At 36.6% G+C, this 22,244-nt stretch overlaps 1 protein-coding gene across 1 annotated transcript in view; it reads right to left on the minus strand.

Moving 5' to 3' along the window:
* Nucleotides 1-20,552: 20,552 nt before the first annotated feature.
* LOC107287490 (actin, gamma-enteric smooth muscle-like) overlaps nucleotides 20,553-22,244 on the minus strand; it is a 17,525-nt gene continuing 15,833 nt past the window's right edge. The window contains exon 7 of the mRNA XM_015816011.1: nucleotides 20,553-20,627. Within this exon, the coding sequence (XP_015671497.1) occupies nucleotides 20,553-20,627 (75 nt within the window). The remainder of the gene's footprint in view (nucleotides 20,628-22,244) is intronic.

The following is a 22,244-nucleotide window of genomic DNA, read 5'->3' on the forward strand; positions in this document are numbered from 1 at the left end:
CAAATGGCCCGCGGGCCGGACTTTGGACATGCCTGCATTAGATGCTTTTACCTAAAATGGGACATGAAGTAAGTTTATTGTCACAATTTACAGACATTTTATGGGCAGAAACAATGACACCGAAACAGTGTCTCAGATAAGCAAGTTCTATGGCATGAAGAGTTTATAGTTGACAATACCTACTACTTTGAACTGGACTCAGAAGCTTACTGGTAACCAGTATAGCTTGTGTATCAGAGGTGTTACACAGACACACAAAATAATTCCTATCACTGTTCTTGCCACTCTTCTGGATTAGCTGCACCTTCTGCATGGTCTGCAGAACATGTACATGTTCAACATATTCTGATACTCTACACACAAGATGACTAAGGGATAGGTGACTTTGAGAATAAGCCCACAGTCCAGGGAAGGATCCAACTGGTGCATCATCTATTACTAAAGTTTTCCTACCATTACCACTTTTTGAACAAGAACCGTGAATCCAGGGAGATCCCCAAAATATACATCAGTTTTGCTTGAGGAAATACAATCCTGTTCAGAAATAATGATAGAAAATCCCCAGTATCAGAAAAACCCTGAACCCGTAGCCACTCAGTTCATCAAGATTGAAATTAAGCCTGTTCCTCCCACTCCATACCCTGACAGCTTCTAGATCTTGGAACAAGACTTTGACATTATCAGTATGTCAACTAGGGCTCAGATATAATAACTGACTATCATTGTCATGGACCTGTGTTTACTGAAGACCTCATCCAATAGCTTCATATAAAGTACAGGAGGCCTGTGACATCCACAGATCAGGGACTTAAGGTTTGGTTTTTTCCTCCCTGTCAGCACTGACTGGAACCAGCCATGGAGTAAGGAGGAGAACCACCACAATATTTTGTTCCCAGTCTCAGTCCCCATAGTCAGTCCTAAAGGATACCATGACTGGTGGTATCAAAAACTATTGAGAGACCAAGGAAAACCAGAACACTTGCACCAGACCATCCTGGCTCTACCAGAGGTCACCAACAAATGCAATCAGTGCTATTTCATCCTGAAACATGACTGAAGCAGGCTCAGATAATATGTTTCTTCCAAAGCCTACTGAAGCTGCAGCCTGACTAGTTTATTAAAAGGAAGTTTGGATATTGATTAAAAATTATCCAGAACTATTTGACTTTATTAGATTCAAGAAGTCTTATTTGCGCAGGTACAGAAATAACTTGATTTAAAATGCCTGGGCATCTACATCTAATTTAGGCTATTGATTGCTTTGTTGGGAAGCAGGAAAAAGAACAAGGCTTATCTTCATTTGTTTGCTAAATAAAAAATAAAAATTACAAGCAAAGTCTGGTGTGTTATGTTTTAGATCAAAATCCTGAGAATCCATAAAACTCATGTCAAGGGAAATCTCTAAAACAGTCTAATTAGAACGGAATATATTCAGCATGTATGGTTAATACTGAGTAAAAAGAGAATTAGCACAGTCTGTTTTTTAATATTTCCAGGAACTATCTTAACGATATAATACTATAAATCCTGGGTTTACAGTGAGAAAAGAGATGCTGCTTTCCTTTGATTGATTCTCAGCCTCTGTCAAGAGAAATCATGTTTAAAATAACACAATTAAGTAATCAAAACAATTATAATGGCTAAGTGCTTTTCTTATTCATTCCTAGGCTTCTCTTGATTCAAGCCACAATAATAACAATAATTTGCTGGATAATGTTTAGTTTTTTTAATTAAATAGTTATGAGGACATTTCATAACACATATTTTTGGATGTTCAAATTTATACAAGTGCTATACAAATAAAAACCCATTATAATGTACAAACTATAGGCATATGTTCTTTAGGATACAAAGCTGTAGGCTTTCCTGCTCCTAATTTAGGCACCAGATGTTATTCTTTCATGCCACTGGGAAAACTGATCGGATGTTTTTTCCACTATAGGTTTATATATGAAATCTGATTTTTAGAGAATTTTAGAGATTTAACCATTGCTTCTTAATCCTTTACTACAACAGGCAACAACAAAAAAACATCAAATGAGATTAGTCTCAAGTCTGTATAAAAAAAATTAATATATACATTTCAGACCTAAAAAACACAGAATAAAATTCCTGATCTAACTATAATGACAATTAAAGTGGAAATATTTTCATATATAACTATTACTGACTGCTTTCAAGTGTAATGGAATATAGGCCTTCAGTAATTGCACTGGAAAACTTCTCCTTAAGGTAGGGAAGGTCTAATTAATGCTGTACAATGTACCATAAAAATGGAATAAATGGTGGAACAATTTCTGTCTTCATCCAATAATCAATATCTCGTTGCAGATTTAATCCAAATTAATTAGAATGTGGAAAATTAATTAGAATGTAGCCCCTGTTATAGAATCACAGGGCTGGTAGGGTCCTTGTAGGTCAGGCATGTCAAACTGCCAGCCCATGGGCCGGATGCATCATACTGAAACCGCGCCCATCCCAGTGCTGGCAATGGGGAAAAAGTCGTGGTATGTTACGTGATGTCACGTGACGTCGTGAGTTTGACATGCCTGTTGTAGGTCTTCTAGTCCAACACCTACTCAAGGCAGGAAACCCTACACCATCCCAACAAATGGTTGTCCAATCTTTTCTTGAAAACCTCCAGCACCCACAGTTCAGGAGGTAAGCTCTTCTGCTAATTAATTGTTCTTACTGTCAGGAATTTCTTCATATTTCCAGGTTGAATCTCCCTCTGACAAGCTTCCACCCATTGCTTCTTGTCCTGCCTTCAGGTGCTATGGAGAATAAATCAACATCCTTTCCCCTTATCACAGCCCTTCAGGTATTAAGAAGACTGCTTTCATGTCTCCCCCGAGCCTTCTCTTCACTAGTTCCCTTAGCCACTCATCATATGATGTAGCTTCCTGACCTCTTATCATCTCTGTACTCTTTCTAGGGCCTCAGCATTTTTTTAAATCATGGTGACCAGAACTGGACACAAGTGTGATCTTACCAGTGCAGTATAAAACAGTACTATCAATTCCCATGATCTTGATGCTATCTGTCTGTTGGTGCAGCCAAGAACTGCTATAGCTTTAATTAGTTTTATGTGCTTGTAGTTGCTCATTTAATTGCAGAATTATAGCATTTTTACAGCTGTGTCAATATTCACTCAATTACCCCAGATATCTATATCTAAGAATTTATGACTTTAATAAGATGTAGATTTAAGGGTGGTTTTGACTGCCTTCACTTCTCTATTCTTTCTGCAGTCAAGTACAAAGTCAGTTTGTTAAAATAGCAGTGTCTTGATGTCTCTTATATATGAAAGCTTCTATATTGCATTTCAAAGAATGCTACATTACATGCAGAATAATATCCATGCCTGCCATCTATTATCTTGTATCCTTACTAGTTATATATTAGACCTATGTAAACATGGGTGCTTGCTTTTGGTTCTACAGGGTCCAAGAGACCAATGAAGTTCTAACCTGTGTCTTTGGAAAGGATAAAGCAATCATAGGATCTTTTCTAATTGTTGGTATTTTTAGGGCAGTACAACCTGTCCACTTATTACAAGTTGCAAGAGATGTACTTTTGAATACACCTTGTATAAGATATATATTTCAGAAATGTACAAAAGGACTTCTGTTTTTCCCAAACTATGGGATGCATTTAGTATGTAATATTATTATGTTTTCTTGAATTCAGTGTTATTTATTTCCTATTGCTTGAATTTAGAAATAGAACATAAATTTATTTAGCTACATTTTAAGGGAACTGTCATCAGGACTGACCTTGATTCTCACATATATAAATTGTTTTGGCTAATTGAGAACTACGCATCCCCCAACCCTCTTCCTTCATCTAATACCTCTAAACTAAAATGTGGCAAAATGAAGACAAAATGAAAATGGCTTCAGTTTGGTTTGTCACAGCGTTGACAGAAACATTTGCAACTAATTTTATTAAGCCAAAACTAAACAAATCATATTATAGTAAAGGCTATATCCATTTTACCTCTGTTTTTATATCCCAGGTTCTCAAAAACAATCAAAAGGTGATTCATGATTGGTTTCATTTCTACACATTGAAACTCTGAAATCAAGGAGCAAAAAAAAATCACTGCTCTCGTTTGAGTTGCTGTAGTTGTCTTCAAGAAGAAAGGAAAAGAAATCCTGCAGAGCCTGGCTTATTGTGTTGCCCGTTGCTGAAGGGAAGAATAAAACTGACAAACTGTCAATTCCGAGTCTCATATTTTTATTTGGGTCATTGAGATGAAAGCCATCCAGAAGTTCAAAAGTTTACTTGTTATATTGGCGACTAAAAAAGAATGAAAAGGATAGGGAAAAATAATTTCTTGATAGACAGAAGAACAGTAGGCATAATTGTATCTTTTTTCATTCCTTTCTTCTTTTTTCTTACTTTTTATATTTTTATTTGTTCATTTTTCCTGTACTGAAAAATCTAATAAAAATAGATTTTAAAAATTACTTGTTACTCAATTCGTTAGGAAAAAGACCTACCAGTTTCTTCTAATTTTTAAAAAATTCCAGTACACATTTAGAACTTGCTGTGCCAAAGAAAGTTTCCTCACTAACGATTTCAAATTAGTATTTTCTTTTTAATCACAAATAAACCAAATGTAAATAGATAGTTAAACATTTCACTGAGCTTATAGGGAAAGATAAATGCAGTTAAAGTAAACATTCTTTAAAGCTATTCCTGCCTTTATACTTTAATTTATATTCGGTAAATGATCAAATATTAAGAATCTTTAATGGGAAAAACTTTTTAGATTTTTTTGAAATCAAAACTATAGTTACCCTATGGATCGTTTATTTTTTCAGGATTTTAGCTCTATCACTGGATTTTTATTTGGATCTCAATTTTCCTTTGGAATGCTGATGCTCATCAGAAAATCAGTTATGGGCAAAATTACAAAGATATTTTGTGACCTTTTTTTTCACGTGCCAGGCTTGGCTCCACTTTTAATCATAGTGCTACAGTGTTATTTTTCCAGTACCAAAGATTGCAAGACACATTTGGCAGATGTTAGGGCAGTGGCATAATGACAAATTTATATTCTGGGATAATCCCAGATTGAAAAATACTTAATAAGCCACAGCTGGTAATACTAATGGCATAAATATTTTAAATTAGCTGATTGCAAAATCATACCCTAAAAGCTATTTGCATTATTACAGGAGGAATTTAAACTACTTAATACTGAAATGACAACACATTGAATTAAAACATCTTTTAAATTTTGCAATTTGGCACAGATGGATTAGTTAGTTACATCTAAAACTCTTGAATTATTATTAGTATTGGAATTGTTATAGTTGCAAACTACCTACAGCAAATTCCCATTTGTAACTAAAAGGTATTAATGAAGTAGATATTAACAGTTTTATTTTAACTCCATTCAGGGTTCTGTTATTTTATTTTCTATTAGTGAATCAATGTCAAAAGGTCAAAATACAATATTCAGTATATTGTATTTCTTATGATCTTAAGATGAGATATCAAAGTTTTTTTCCCCCTTGCTAGCAATTCTCAGATCAAAGGCACAAGTATATCACAGTATGGTGGGTACAGTATTCTTGGTTTGTTCAGCAGCTTGCAAAATATGTGTTTATTTCATTAATTGCTTTCCCTAGGAATAAATTTGTTTTTGGATGACTGCATAATTCTTTAAAGCAGGTTACAACTAATGCAACTTCCAAAACAAGTGAAGGAAATAGATTAAACTGCAAATACCTTGCACTGCTTTGGTGTTGCTATTAAAATTTGTTAATTAATTAGTCACTCTGATTGTTGAACATCTCAGGCCATAGTATTTATAAATTAAAGTCTGTTCCTTCTACAGATCTATAGCCTGGTTTAATCAAAATTATAGTGTATATGCATAATTCATTGCCTTTATTTTGAACTTTTGTAAGGGGTGCGAGAATATATCAGAAGCGTTCTAGGGGTGCTGGGTATAGAAAAGGTTGGAAACCGCTGACATAATATAATGGTAGGTTTGCTTTTGTCACACTCAATATACTTATTGAGTTTTTAATGAGTGGTTCAATTAAAACAATAGCTAATAAAAAAATCCACAATAAAAGAAGTCTAGAGAGTTGTCTCAATTCCCATCTTTCATGGGTGTCTCCAGGAGGAAAACATGCTGGGGGCAAATGATAGAATATGCATGTCAACATCACCATGCAAATACCATCACCTACATATTGGCACCAATTGTTGGAATGCCACAACCTTATGGTGGCATTTGTATGATAACTTCATTGTGTGCATATCATCATGGCTGGATGCCAATGTTTTAACACTTCTGTCTGCATAGTACACATAGTACACTGTGACTTCAACACAGTGTAAAAAGCTATCCCAAAGTTACACATTTGGAGTTAAACTCCATTTACAAAGCAGCTGGACTCTGAAAAAGATATCTCTGAATGAAATGACATTTTAATTATGGCTCATGATTGACTATGCACTATGGTTAGCCATCTTGATAATGTTATGATAGAAATAGCACAGAAAGTATTATTTCCATTTTACCTCTCCATTTGAAATTGTATAAAAATACTATTTATATTGTCATAGTAGTCACAGAAATGTTGTCTTCTAGTCTTACAAGCATTTCTAGATAAGAAAGCCAGCTAGGCATTTTTGGGCCACTGTCTCTCAGTCCAACTCACCTTCCCATCATGCCTCATCTGTTCTGAAGTTGTCCAGATCTAGAACATTTTCTCCTGGGTGGGTTGGAGCCATGATTACTTGTGACAAGTGCTCTGCCATCTTGGAAATTATTCAAAATTTAAAACCTGAACCCAACTCCAGTCCTGAAACAAGATCCAGGATCTTTCAAAGGAACATTGTTGGGCAAATAGGCGATTGGTACTGAATATCAATGTAGCCTTAGTTTATCAGATAATAGTAATAATAATAATAATAATAATAATAATAATAATAATAATAACAACAACAACAACAACAACAACAACAACAACAAAATACAAAGACCTACAAATAGAAATAGAACGACTGTGGCAAAGGCAAGCGAGGGTAATACCAATAGTAATAGATGCCTTATGTGCAATCCCAAAACAACTGGAGCACCACTTGAACACCATTGGAATTGACAAATTCACCATTAGTCAATTGAAAAAAAGCAGCCTTACTAGGAACTACTTCCATCCTGTGACGATATCTGTAATATCATCAAACATCCACATCTGCCTATCCCAGGTCCTTGGTAAGGACTTGATAGGTAGACAAAAATGTCAAATCCAGTCTGAACATCTGGCTGACTGTGCGATGATCAATAATAATAATAACAACAACAATAACAATAATAATAGAGTTGGAAGGGACCTTTGAGGTCTTCTAGTCCAATCCCCTGCTCAGGCAGTCCAATTTCATATACAGGAATTCACATACAGTCACCTCTAGTGCAATCCTTCCCATGTCTGCTACAATCTTATGTATCATCATGGCAACCACTCCTCCCTGACCTTGGCATTGCAATTGCTGTAGGACATGAAACCTAGCTGGGTAGATTAAATCAATGAAGAAAAAAGTTTAATACATGGCAAGATGGGAATATGAAGGACATTGACATCTATGTTTGCTTACCCCCAGTCAGATCTCATAATAAACACTTAGGTCTTTGTTTGTCCACCACCATGTCATGAAAGGACACCATCTTATTTCACACAGACATGGAATTCTTCAGTATCGTCTATAATTTATAATTATTATTATATAATAATCATATAGGCATATATGTTCTAAGGGTAGAATACCAATAGACTAGAAGAATTACAGGACATGACTTCATTTCTGATCTGTCTTTTTTCTGTTCTCTTTTTACATACTGTTAACAGTATGCCTAAAAAGAGAACATAAAGAAGACAGATCTTTACATTTGTTCATCATCTTTAAACTCCATTGCTAAACTTCTATGATTTCTCTGTATTTACCCAACAAATTCACTCCTTGAATAATGATTCCTTATATTCCATCTGTATTCTCTGCAACAGCCACAAAAAGAAATAATCAGTCCAGAAACCCACACACTCCTTACAATCAGGTGCTATTCAGAATTTCAGATTATCTTTTTAGTTTGTGTAGCTGAAAATGCAGTCCGTAAAGAAGTTTGTCTGTTCACTCTTCTATCATCTTTGTCTCTTTCTGCTACTGAATTCTCTTGTCAAATTCCTGTTATTAGCAATTCCTATTCATTGGCTCAGGGAAAGTAAATTAAAAGATTACAAAAATCTCAAAAACAGGTAAAGTTGTCAGTAGTAAGACTGCAATTATACAAACTTTTATCTAAGAATAGGCTCCATTGAGGAGAGTGAAAAATTCTTTTTGGATAAACAAAATGGATCCTGCTATTTTTTTCCCCCAAACTTTATCCATTTATGAAAAGTCATCCAAACTGCATACTTCTGCTTTGGGAAAATTGTGTCCCAATTTTATGCTGAATTCTGGGGCAGATAATATACACAAGTTATGTAACACAGACCACTTTTTAGTTCCCTCAAATATTTTCTCCCTCTTTGTCTTTGAACTGACAGAGCAAACCAAAGCAGACTGATAAAGAACCAAGCCAAACTAGGTCATAATCATATTGACAGGATCTGACCCTCCTTCATTATTAAACATGTTCTCTGTTCAAGAAGAGTGTTTCCCCAATCTAGACAGTGTTCTGTTATACATTTCAGAAGATAAGCTCAGTCATCTAAGCAAAAGACAGCTTTCGGGATACAGCCTTCATCCAAAAACTTGACAACAGTGATACATCTCAGTTTTTGAAGTCTGTGTCTTCCTGAACAAAGAAATAATACAAACCACGAACATTTATTGGCATAATTTTCTCCTTTAGCTTCCATTGCATCTTCTGTCTATGAAAAAGCAGCTTGAGAGGATTAAGGGACTTTTCAGAACAGTCTGTAAAATGGCACTGGAGTGGTATATTTTTTTCATTAGGCTACAGCTGACCTCAATTTAACAATCAGAGTGTTGAAGGCTTATTTTTGGTTTTTGCCTTGCATATTTATGAATGAAAATTGATTCAAAAAGTAAACAGGGGATGATGTAACTATGTATAGTGTTTTGGTAAAATATTACAAGGATTCCTCTTTTTAATTTCAGATTCAGAATTTACTGAAAACATAAACTAACAGGCATACTCAGGTCTTCCTTCAGTGACCTAAGGCAGAGGTCCCCAACCCCCGAGCTGCAGTCCACTACCGGTCCGTGGTCTATTCAGAACTGGGCTGAGTGATGGGCCGGTGGGCCAGTGCACATACAGCTCAATTTGCACAAGTGGTAGGCTGGCATGCATGTGCATGCACATGTCAGCCCGCAGTTTGCACGTACCTCCCCACTCCCCCGCCATCAGACCATCAAGCCGTAAAGGTTGGGGACCACTGACCTAAGGGATAAAATTCACAGGATAAGAAGTATAAAGATTCAAAACTATGTTAAACATAGTTTTGAATCTTTATACTTATCCTGTGAATTTTATCCCTTAGGTCAATGGTCCCCAACCTTTTCTTTTTATAAAATATATTTTATTGATTATTTTAATATAAACATCTTGATATTTAGTAAACAGCATGTTGTCTGGGTTTATATTTACAAAGTAATCACTAACGGTTAATTTCTATATTCCAAAATCCACATTATAACTTTACTTGATTTTCTCTTCTTCCAATAACATTCTCTTTGCAACCTAAATTAATACAATTCTTATTAATTTGATAGGTAACAATTAAATATAAATATTTTTCTAAAATTTCTACCAATAATAATCTCATCAATATCATGCTTCTTTTCTATCTAGTCATCTTGGTTGCCTCGTCACAAATCCTGTTTACAATTCTTATTTAAATTTATTTTCCCTACAATGTTCAAAACATTTCTACAGGCTAAAATTTTCCCAGAATTAATTACCTTAAAGTATTTAAATCTATTTTCATATGTTAAAAAATAAGTAAGAAAAAGACACAAAAGAAAGACATAGAAAAAGAAAATACGTGAGAGATAAAAAGAAAAAAAGAAAAAGAAGAAAAAAAGAGAAAAAAGAAAATAATATACTACTTAAAATACGTATCCCTCTTGAATTAGTATACACTTATTTCCAAATTCTTTCTGTTCTTTTTATCCATAATTAAACCTATGTTATTCTTTAAACGTTCCATTTAATAAATCCAGTCATCTAATCTTTTAATTCTATTCAAAACATTTTCCCCATTTTTAGTTATCCATTGGAATTTTCTTAAAATCAATTACATTTAAATCTATAAAACATTTCCTTTATGTTAATCAGTGGGTGAAGTTAAAAAAAAATATCCCTGATGGCATCGCCTTTTGTGATACTCAGCTAGACTTCCAAGTGGCTTAAGCTATAACAGTATTTTAGCTCAGGAATTGTGGAGAAACATGAAGTTTAGCCTTTCACAAAATTCATTACCTGTCCTCACAGACACATCCTGAACTTGATCAATACAAATATGTAAATTTAACTTACTGGAGATGTCAACACAAAAAGTAGAGAAAGATTACATTGTCTTTCTTAAGTGTCAGACAACATCAACCCTGATTTAATGTTTCCTGCAGGTGATCATCTGTGGCACTGAAGAACCTAAGACACACCTGGATGATGATTGTTCTTTAGAGCAAGGGTCCCCAACCTGTAGGCCATGGCCCACTACTGGTCCGTAGCCTATTTGCAACTGGGTTGTGTGAGTGGCTGGCTGGTGGATGTGCATGCACCCGCATGCACAGCCCCACTCACACAAGCATCACAGGTGCTCAGGGCCCCACTCACGCGAATGTCACTGGCTGTTGGGGCCCCACTTGTGTGAGTGTCATAGGTGTTCTAGGTCCCACTCGCATGAGCAATGGGTGCTCATGTATGCGAGCATACACATGCCTGTCCCTCCCACAAAACCATTCCCTCTTTCCCCCCTCCCTCCCGGGCCACCAACCCAAAAAGGTTGGGGAACTCTTAGAGATAACCTGCAGTGCTGAAGAGGAAATGGCATTGAGAGAGGCTATTCAAGAACTTTGTCCAAGTTTCTTTTCTTTTGAACAAGAATGCTATTAAATGCTATAACTGTTTGGAAGAGTAGGAAATGTATTTAAAGGTGCTTTCAGAATTACCTGACTCTACTATAGGCACTTCCAATGTTCTGCAAGTACATCTCTTTTTATTTGTATTTCATCAGTGCATTTTAAAAGAAAATTGTCGGAACCAATTTCCTTCACAAGAAAATTTGGTCTTGAGTCTGCTTGCCTCATTGGTGGTTGTCCTGGAAACACAGCTCCTGTCCCCCCCTTGCATGAGAATGTGGGTAATGAAAGGAATCCCTTTGCATCTCTGGGTCACGTCATGTTAATTCAGTGCTCACTCTGAGTATGAGACCGACTACTGGCTTAGCCCATGATATCCAATTAAACAGCCTTTTCACAAGAGGGCTGGGGAAAATGAAAAACAAAGAAAAAAGGGAACCAATGTGCAAATAATGTCTGGCAGAGATACATGGACAATCTGTGTGCACAAATTATTACATCTCAGAACCAGGTGCTTCAAATCTGCAAGGTAACACAATCCTTGATTTGATTGGGTCATTGTGAGCCACACAATTTGTCTGAGGGTTGCCACTGAATTGCTTAGCAAGGAAAAGCAATAATCATACTATGATTCAGGGACTGCTCTAGGGAGGATTCATAGTTAAAGAGTAAAAACACACAAATCAGCGGTATCCTCCCTTTTTTTTACACATGTGGAACTTCCATCAAATCCACCATCAGGAAAATTAAATGGAGTTTAAAAACTGATGAATTTTGGTCAGTTTCTAATAATTAAATATGCACAATATTATACACATGGATCCGTCTTCTGACCAATATATATATAAACTAAAGCAGGGGTGTCAAACTCGATTTCATTGAAGGCCACATCAGCATTGCAGTTGCCCTCGGGGGGGGGTGTGTGGCCAGGGTGGGTGTGGCCTACTGGGTGGGTGTGCATGGAGTGGGTGTGGCCTACTGGGTGGGCATGGCCAGCTCTACATCGTTCGATTCAAGGGTGCCTGTGGGGGCCTGGGCAGGAGCGGGACAGATCTGAGGGTCTCTGGCAGAAGTGGGTGGGACCGGGGCAAGTGCCAAGGCATGGTCCACTGGAGGAGCTTCACTGCCTGCTGAAACCCCTCCGCCGGAGCCCATCAAGCCAGATATGTGAAGTAGGCGAGGGCCATTTGCTGGCCACTTCCAGGCGATGGTGCATTTCTTCATTCCTCACAAAGGGTGACACCTCCCGGGGGGCAGGACCGACGCGGCGAGGGCTGGTTCCTCACTGTTTCCAGACGGCCTTGTGGAGCTAAGACTGAATGTGTTTCAGCATAGATGACCACCACAAAATTGTACATTGGCTCCCTCCCGGCCGGCCTGGGACAGGGCCAAGGCAGCAGGGGCCGTTCCCTCACTGTTTCCAGGATGGCTTCGCGGGCCACATGAAACCACTTCGCGGGCCGCATCCGGCCCCCGGGCCTTGTGTTTGACATGTCTGAACTAAAGTATCCTTTGAATCCAATTTAGTTCCTGATGATTTCATAAACACAACTATGTTCTTTTCTTGGCAACACTATAGAACAGCTTTGCTACTGACTTTCTACATGATTCTTTTTATTCTTTCCAATTCAACAAAAGATTGAAAAAAATCACAAAAAGGGGCTCAGGACCCTGTCTGCCTATCAACAGGCTCATTCTGTGACAACAGAAGAGATTGGGCTACTCTGTGCTGCACTATAGAGATATACAAAAATGAAGTAATCTTTTCTCTTTTTCAAATAAATGTGTGCAGACATGCCATCCTGGACTGATAGCATAATGGAATGTATGAATGACCTTGAGGAAGGAGAGGGGGAGATGCTGCCTAGGAACTAATTAAATAAGAATGACAGGAGCCCACAGTCACTTAATGGTCAGACAAAGAAACTTAGGAGAGATCCATCATAAGGGATAAATTAGTTAAAAATGGAAGTGGAAAATTTATGTCTTCGGGCTTGCAATATATTGTTAATGTAGCCTACAATTAAGTAGAATTAGTTCATCTTGTTGTTTTTCCTGTCTGGTTTGCCTGGGAGGGCTGACAGATAGCTTGTTTAGTAGGCAGTATGAATGAAATTTCCCTTCCTTTTTTCTCAATATTGTGACATCACTCAATACTATTTCTCCCCCAAACTCTAAGGATAGGGATGATATCATCTGGATTCTACAATAGGTGGGTGAAAGTGAAGATGTAGAAATCCAATCAGATTTGACAGAAGTGATGCCAAATCAAAAGAGGATCCAGCTTGAGGCAATCCACAGAATTCATACTCTTCTGAAGAATAAAAGTTTGGGAGCGTACCATTCCTATGAATTGCATGCCAGTTGTTTATGAAGCTGAGGTAAAATTGTTTATCTTAATCTTAACAACTGATTAAGTGAGGATCTGTCTGCTTCTGGACATATCTACAATTACAGAAGCTGCTTAATGGATACATGCTTTGACAGTGGCAAAATACTATGTAAAGGTTGTCCAGGAAAATGGTCTAAAAACTGTAATTAATCCAGAAGAAAACAACTAATCAATGCAATCAATTACACAAGTGATTTGCTGCTGGTCTTTTTCAGAACCCATCTCCAAATGCTGGTTTTAACCATAAAAACTTTAAATGGGTTAGATAAATATTGATTGCTATATTGATTTATCAAGACTTTAAAGTCTTCATTTGAAATGTCCCTCACAAAATGAGGCAATGTTAATGCCAAAAAAAAGCCTTTTCAGTAGTAATATCCTATTTGTGGGTACCATCTCTAAGATGCTCATTGGTGCCTACTTTACAATTTTTGTCTTGCAGTCAGTGCTTCTTTGTTGTAATCATAATGTGATTTTTCTGGACTGAATTATGATGGCTATGATTTTTGTGATAAGTATTAATTATTGGGTTGTTTTTAATGGTTGACTTTTTTATTTTTAACTGATTTTTAACTGTATATATTTAACTGATTTTTGCGATGATCATTGGATTTTTTACCCAGTAAAATAATTCTATTAAGCCTCTTAGAACACCACTGTAATTTATTGGCACCTGCTAAAACTCAAAAATACACTGCTGAAGACTTCCTAGGGCTGCAAGAAAGATGTAACAGGTACTTGTAGGATGCAAGATTATTTTACCAAGGTAAAGCTTCAGTTTGTTGCTAAAATTCTTAAGGCATGGAGGGAGTCTATGTACAAATGAGAAACACCACAACACTTAAAAGGAGCAGAACAAAGGACAAGTTAAATTAGATCAGAGTCCTCTGATTTCCTTCGCCATTTCTTTTGCCCTGCTCTCAGCATAGGCTTAATTCATGTTTCAACATATATATATCAGACTATTAATTTTCAATAGTATTCTGCATGTTGATTTACTTAGGAATATATTCACAGCATAATCAAGCTCTCTCCAAAGAGAAAATGAAATCAGCTGCCCAGATGTAGATTCATATTCTAAGCATTCATTCCAGCTGGTCTGATGAATATAGCTACAAAATAAGGAGATCTGAATATAAAAAAGTTCCTTTGCAAGAGAGAGGGCCAAAATGGGTAAGACTTTCAAATAGACTCATATTCACATTCCTGAATGCTGCTCTTGGGGGGAAAAAAATTTCTACTTCTCTATACATATATCTAAAAGTCAGGGATAGTTTATTTATTTGCTTCTTGGAAACCTACCTGCCCGTCTCAAACCTATTCGGATCTAGCACCTCCAGAAAAAGTCTATTTTTCTAATTTTAAAGTCTAATTTTAAGTATTCCAATATTTGCTTTTTTAAAAATTATTTTTCAAACAGACAAAATACATAATACACAATACATTTTCCTTTTTCCTTAACAATACTATGTCCTATATCTCTTACGTTTATTAACAATTATTTACATTACTTCTCTTACTTTTTTATTCCTCAATTCTAACCAACTATAATACATGTCCCTTTGTCTTTCATTTCTAAAGTTAGTTTGTTCATCTCTGCACAGTCTAAAATCTTTCCTATAATCTTTGCACTTGTTGGTATGTTTTCACTTTTCCAATGTTGCGCATATGTAATACGTGCCGCCGTTATAATATGTATAATGATGTATTGGAGTCGTTTTTCAATTTTTGGATTAATTATACCTAGTAAAAATATTTCGGGCTTGAATTCAATTTGTTGTTTTGTTATTTCCAGTAGCCATCTTCCTATCTGCTCCCAGTAGATTTTTGCTTTGAGGCATTAAGTATTCCAATATTTAAGGGACCGCCACAATGAACAGGGGGCCAACCTATTCTCCAAAGCACCTGAAGACAGGTCAAGAAGCAATCGACAGAAACTAAGCAAATAGAGAAGCAATCTAGAACTAAGAGAAATTTCCTGACAGTTAGAACAATTAAACAGTGGAAGGACTTGACTCCAAAAATTGTGGATGCTCCAATACCAGTGGTAGGATTCAGCCAATTCGCATAACTTCAGCAGAACTGGTAGCTAATTTTTTGTTGCTCAGACCCACAATGGACTTCCAGAAGCGACATCTACACAGAGAACCGGTTGTTCACATATTTGAATCCCACCACTGTCCAATACTGAAGGTTTTTAAGAAGAGATTTGACAACGATTTATCTGACATAGTATAGGGTTTCCTGCCTGAGCAAGGGATAGGACTAGAAGACCTCCAAGGTCCCTTCCAACTCTGTTATTCTGTTATTCTCCATACCGTTATACAGTACATCACACCAATTTAGAGGTCCCTTAAGGGATATACTGTAGTGCAGACATGTCAAACTCGCGACGTCACGTGATGTCGCGTGACGTATTGGAACTTTTTTTCCATTGCTGGCAATGGGGTGGGTGCGGTTTCATCGCGACGCATCCAGCCCGCGGACTGGCAGTTTGACACCCCTGCTGTAGTGTATCATTGAAGAATATGATTATCTCACACAAGCCAGGAAAATATTTACTGAACTGGGGCTGCACATTTCTCCACATTTCTGGATCTGGGGAAAATATAGTTTCAGGTCCACACATACCTCTATACCTTCCTGGAGGAAAGGCAGAATATAAACCTAATAAATGTATAATTAAATAGTATTGTGGTAGGTGTTTTACTGGGACAAAACTCTAGCTTGTATTAAGGACCATTTGAACACTGCTCAAATCTGATTGGCATTGGTATATATGTCCCCCAAAACACCCAATTTGCCAAATGATCCTCAAATTCTAATTCACCTCCTGGAAAATACAGAAGACTTTATTCTTTAAGGGGTGACCCTAACTCTGTTTAGAAATTCAAGAACTTTTCCCATCCTAGTAAATCTAAATCCAGTATAGTAACTGCATGATGTATAAAATGGAGATGCTTACTATCACCTGCTTTCCCCTGCCTTCATCTGAAAAATCACCCCACATCCTCTTCTATTCATCCTTAAGCAGAGTATGGGTTGTGAACAATTACATTATGTTTACACAACAGCTGAAAGTCAACTGCCAATGAAATCTAAACTGAGGAACAATATTTAAATGTCCCACCATCTCTTGGGCAAAAATCAATTGCAAGGTTCTTTCCAGGGGGAATTTGGATCAGACATCGAAACCCTTGTGAACATTTGCTTCCTGTACTGTTGATTCATTGAAATGTTCTCTTAAACCATGTGGAAGCTGATCACAGCTAAGCAGTCTTTTGAGACAGCAGGGATGGTGTTTTTCTGCCTGATGAATAATAATTAAGCTTAACAGCAGCTGGAAACTACAGTAAAATGTGAAGCCCCCCGAAGTAAATTGGGTCATCTTTTCAGCTTTGCTAGTCATTCTTGAAGAGAATGATGGTTAAAGCACCAGGCTAGTATCCTGGAGATTCTACTTCCGCCTTAGGCTGAAAGACAACTGCATAATCTTGATCACTCTCTCTGAGACCTAAGAAGGAGGCAAAGGCAAATCACTTGGGAAAACTTGTCAAGAAAACTGCAGGGATCTGCCCAGGCAGTTGTCAGGAGTTACACTGACATGAAGGGACCAAAAAGAGAAAGAGAGAGAGACACACACACATATTCCTGAAGATTTTGAGGAAAGGACATCATATGGCAATAAAGAATTAGGTTGATTTCAGCTCATTGGGAAAATAGAGCCTGGAGGCCTAGTTTTTAATTTATTATTTATTTAATTTTTGTCCTGCCTGTATTATTTTTATAAATAAATAAAGGTGGCGAACATACTTAATACTCCTTCCTCCATCTTCCTCCAACCCAACCTGTAAGATAGGTTGGGTTAAGAGAAAATGATTGGCCCAGAGTCACCCAGCTGGCTTTCCTGCCTAAAGCAGGACTAGAACTTGCAGTTCCTGGTTCCTAGCCTAGTGTTTTCACCACCACATCAAACTGGTTATAGGTAGTCCTCGACTTACAGCCGGAATGAAGCATTAAGTGAATATTGCAATTGCTAAATAAGCCCATTTTTCTCTACTTGTCCAAAAATTACAAGTAAATGCCGTTTTTTGGCCAAAAAAAATATCATAAAGTACAGTCATGTGACTGTGGGGCACTGCAAACAATCATAAATGTTTTGTTGTTTCTAAATACATTTTCTCTTTTTCTGCGAGTTACATATCAAATGATAGTACTTGGATTGTAGATAATTTAGAGATTCTTCCTTTAGAAAAAAAAACAAATGTTTTAACATTTACTGTAAAAGGAAAATACTTATGGAACCGAATCTGTTTCAGAAATAAACTTGTATATGTGTACCTATTTCTATGCAACTTCGAAGACCAGTCATATGTCTATTTTTCAATACCATCATAATTTTGAATAGTTGCTAAATGAGTGTTTAGTAAGTAAGGACTATTTGTTCTATCCCACACATGTATTATTGATGCAGAAATAATGGTAGTTCTAGTTCAAACATTTTCCAACAGACTATGGAAAATTGTTGTAATTCACTGTGTATAAACTTTAAAACAACAGCAATACATTTTTAAAAAATAATGGATTATAACCTGAGTTCATTAGGTCAAAATGAAGATTCCCCATACTACAGTTTAGCTGGAAACAAACAGATATTTCTTCTCCTTGTAGGATCAGACTGTTGAAATTTTTCCATTGTCTGTGTGATGCCTGTTGGATACATCATGCCTCTGTCCATCTAATTATTCCCTTTATGGTGCAAAATGTAGGAGCAATCACATGGTGTCCCACTTTCCCTCTCTGTTATGTCACTGTTATATACATAAAAATGTTAATTATTTTCTTTAGGACTATCTATGCTAATTAATGACATTATTTCCTGTGATCTGGAACATTCTGTCTTTTGGTATAGATAATGTGCCTTTTTAAAATCTCTTATATGTTCTTCATGCCTCGTCTCATTGCTTTTATTTTTGTATATAGTTTCAGAATTGATATTTCCCAATATTTTCAGAATAAACATCAAGGGGTTATGTGTGTGTTTTTTTAACTAACTTAACTAAGTGGCATGGATGCTTGCTCTGATCTGGATATAGGACTTGATTATAGTGTGCTGGTTACAAGTTAAACTGGAAATTACCAATACTGTAGTAATTTTCCAAAAATAAGAACTGAATGAGATAGCTACATCTGAGGGATAAAAAGTTATGCTATGAAAGTTTGTTTTTCTTCTCATTTTCTCATTTCCCTTCAACTTAGTTTGCTACAAATTTCACTTCAAACTTAGGTGAATTCATTAGCATTCCTTGACTGTATCTAAATGATTTTCATAAACAGATTAAACCAGACTATTCTGGTTGCTTAATTATATCTACTTAATAGGTAAATCAAAGTTGCAATTAATGTAAGCCACATTAGCACTACATATTTAATTATAGGCACATTAAAGGCAGCAATAATTATGATAAAATATTTTGAAGTATTATTTTTATTTATAAATTTTCATTTTTGCCTAACAAAAACAGCACAGAAACCACAATCCTGTATACACTTGCACAGGAGTCTCTTGAATTTAATATTTCTGAGTAGGTAAGCACCTGTAGGATTTTACTACAAATTGCTCAGAGTACTAAGGGATTGGAAAGGGCAATAGAATATTTATGACTAAAACTGACTGTATGATTCGGCCCAGTTTTTAAGGTTTCGGGGTAACCTTAAATATTGGAATAATGGAACTAGTGTCTTCTGAGAGTCTTATTTCTAAAAGCTACTATAACAGCCCCCAAAAGCCCCTCAATCAGCTTGTTTCTAGGTTTCATTATGGTTAAAAATTAAGAATGTAAACCATGTTCCTCTAGAAGACTTTCATATCTTATGCTCATCCAAAGCCCCTTAAAAACAGGCTAAAAAAAATCAGTATAACCAGTTTGATGACTTCTCAGCATCACTTCTTGTGGTCCTCCAGTGATCAAAAGATTAAGCTGCAGCCTCAACCCTTCAGATGATGTATATGTTAGATACATTTACTAGGTAGCCCAAAGCAAAGACATAAAGATTCTAATATGCATCCCTGCTGAAAGGAAACCAGAAAGTGAACAGTGTTGTAGCTTGCATGATGCATGCAAGTCTGGGAAATTGTGTTTTTCCAAACATTACTAAAATGCAATTCCCAGAAGCACCATACTATATGGCTAATTATCAAGTTGTGGGATTTGACCAGAACATAGAATAATAGGATTGGAAGAGACCTTGGAGGTCTTCTAATCTAGTCCAATCTCCTGTTCAAGCAGGACATCCATCTAGCCTGATGCCTTAACAGATAGTTCTTGACATATGACTATAATTGGTCATTGGTCATAACTGGTTGCTAAGCAGGCTGGTTGTTAAATGAGTTGGGCTCGATTTTACAACTTTTTCCCATAGTTGTTAAGCAAATCACTGTAATTGTTAAGTGAATCAGGCAATCATTAAGTGAATCCAGCTTGCTCATTGACTTTATTTCTCAAAAGCCGGCTGGGAAGGTTAAAAATGGAGATTACATGATCCTAGGACACTGCAACAATCATAAATATATGCTGGTTGCCAAGTAGTGAACTTTGATCATGTGGGGATGCAGTGATGGTGGTAAGTGCAAGGACCAGTTATAAGTCACTTTTTTCATGATAACTTTGAACGGTTGCTAAACGAAAGCTTGTAAATCAAGGACTACTTGAACACTTAACTGGCTATTCTGTGATAAAGTATAAAATATTGAATTCACTGCCCAGAAGTGGTAAGAAAATTCCTAATGCACATTTTGTTCTGGAGAAAAAAAGAGTTTGAAGAAGTAGCTTTCCAATGATCATAGCTACCCTTTGCTTGTTACTGGAATGAAAAATCTGATGCATATTTTAGGCACCAGAAAACAGCACTTAATTAATTGGCAAAGCCATTTATTGTAGTTTTAGAAGTGTGAAAAGAAAATTAAGAAAAGAGTGAGAAACCACAAGGAATTCCTTATAGGAAATTGTAAGCATACTCAAAAGCATTTGCGATGGACAATGGAAGGACCAGCTTCTTCATATTCATCTTTGCTGATCCACATTTGCTAGAAAGTTGACAGAGAAGCTAATATGGAACCTCCAATCCAAACAGAATATTTACGTTCTGGAGGTGCAATCATCTAGAAAAAGTAAAAAAATATATAGAAATGAGTGGAAAAATCTGTTTATATCACTCATAATGGTTAAAGAGACCTCTATTTAATTTTATTTATTCTTATTGTATAAAATGGAGACAATACAGCATGTAGTTATAATATCTATAATAATTATAAGGTTCTATAGAAATTAGAAATTGTTTAAAACAAACAATTATTCATCTACTTCATGACAAATTCTGTGGTGGCTTTTTATTTATTTATTTTAGCTCAGTTTAAACTGAATGATTTATAGCCTGCTCTATCCTAAAAGCTCAGGGACGTCACATAAAGGCAGCATAAGCAGCACTTGAAAAGCAGCATCTACATATATATCTGAATCTAATATACCAATCATACTTGTGTTATTCAATAAGTCTTTGATCCTTTCTCCTGACTGATATGGCTGGTTCATAGTACAGGTTGTCTTCAACGAATAGAATAGAATAGAATAGAATAGAATAGAATAGAATAGAGCAGAGCAGAGCAGAGCAGAGCAGAGCAGAGCAGAGCAGAGCAGAGCAGAGCAGAGCAGAGCAGAACAGAACAGAACAGAACAGAACAGAACAGAACAGAATAGAATTCTTTATTGGCCAAGTGTGGTTGGACACACAAGGAATTTGTTTCTGGTGCATAAGCTCTCAGTGTACACACAAGTAATAGTGATAATCATGATCATATACAACATGAAAATACATTAATCATAAATCGTGAATTTAGTGACCATGCAAAGTTACAACAGCACTGAAAAAAGTGACTTATGATCGTTTTTCACACTTACAACAGTTGCAGCATCCCCGTGGTCACACGATCAAAATTGGCAATTGGGTCATATTTATGATGGTTGCAGTGTTGTGGAGTCATGTGATCATTTTTGGTGACCTTCTGACAAACAAAGTCGTTGGGGAAGCCAGATTCACTAAACAACCATGTCACTGACTTAACACCTACAGTGATTCACTTAACAATTGTGGCAAGAAAGGTCGTAAAATGGGGCAAATTTCACCCAACAACTGTCTTGCTTAGCAACAGGTATTTGGGGCTCAGTTGTGATAGAGACATCTCTATAAATAAACCAGAAAACAAACAATGTTTTCTAATTACGGTAAATTGCACCAGCTCCCAGAAAATGACAGAAAGCCATGAACAACCAATGACCATATCCTGCTACTTCACTCAGCTTGTACTTTATCTTGTGATCCAAATATATTCCTATATGGCAGGAAGGTTGGGGGGGAAAGTTATGGAAATTTTATTTTAAAAATCAAAAAGTCGCTTTTTTTTAAAATATCACTTCTTGTCTGAGCAAAAAGTGGCCTTCTTGGAAAACAGTTTAAAACTAGGCAGAACATTTGCTAAATTTGTGTATGCCGGTGTCAATAAAGATAAGAGCACAGCACAAACTGCGCATGTCTGCATGATGGTGGACGCTGCCCTTTAGCTCCGCACAAATGGAGTGGAAGAAGGGTAGAGGGGGGGCTTCGGAGACCCCCGAAGGAGCCAGAGGAGAGACCCCCGAGGAGCCAGAGGATCTGCCCCCTCCCTGGTGAGTTTTCCGGGAGGGGGAGAAGACAGCCGCGGGCCGCTCGCCGTTTTCTTTCT

This window comes from Protobothrops mucrosquamatus, unplaced genomic scaffold, assembly GCF_001527695.2.
Source record: "Protobothrops mucrosquamatus isolate PMUCROS unplaced genomic scaffold, P.Mucros_1.0 scaffold394, whole genome shotgun sequence".
NCBI classification, from domain to species: domain Eukaryota; kingdom Metazoa; phylum Chordata; class Lepidosauria; order Squamata; family Viperidae; genus Protobothrops; species Protobothrops mucrosquamatus.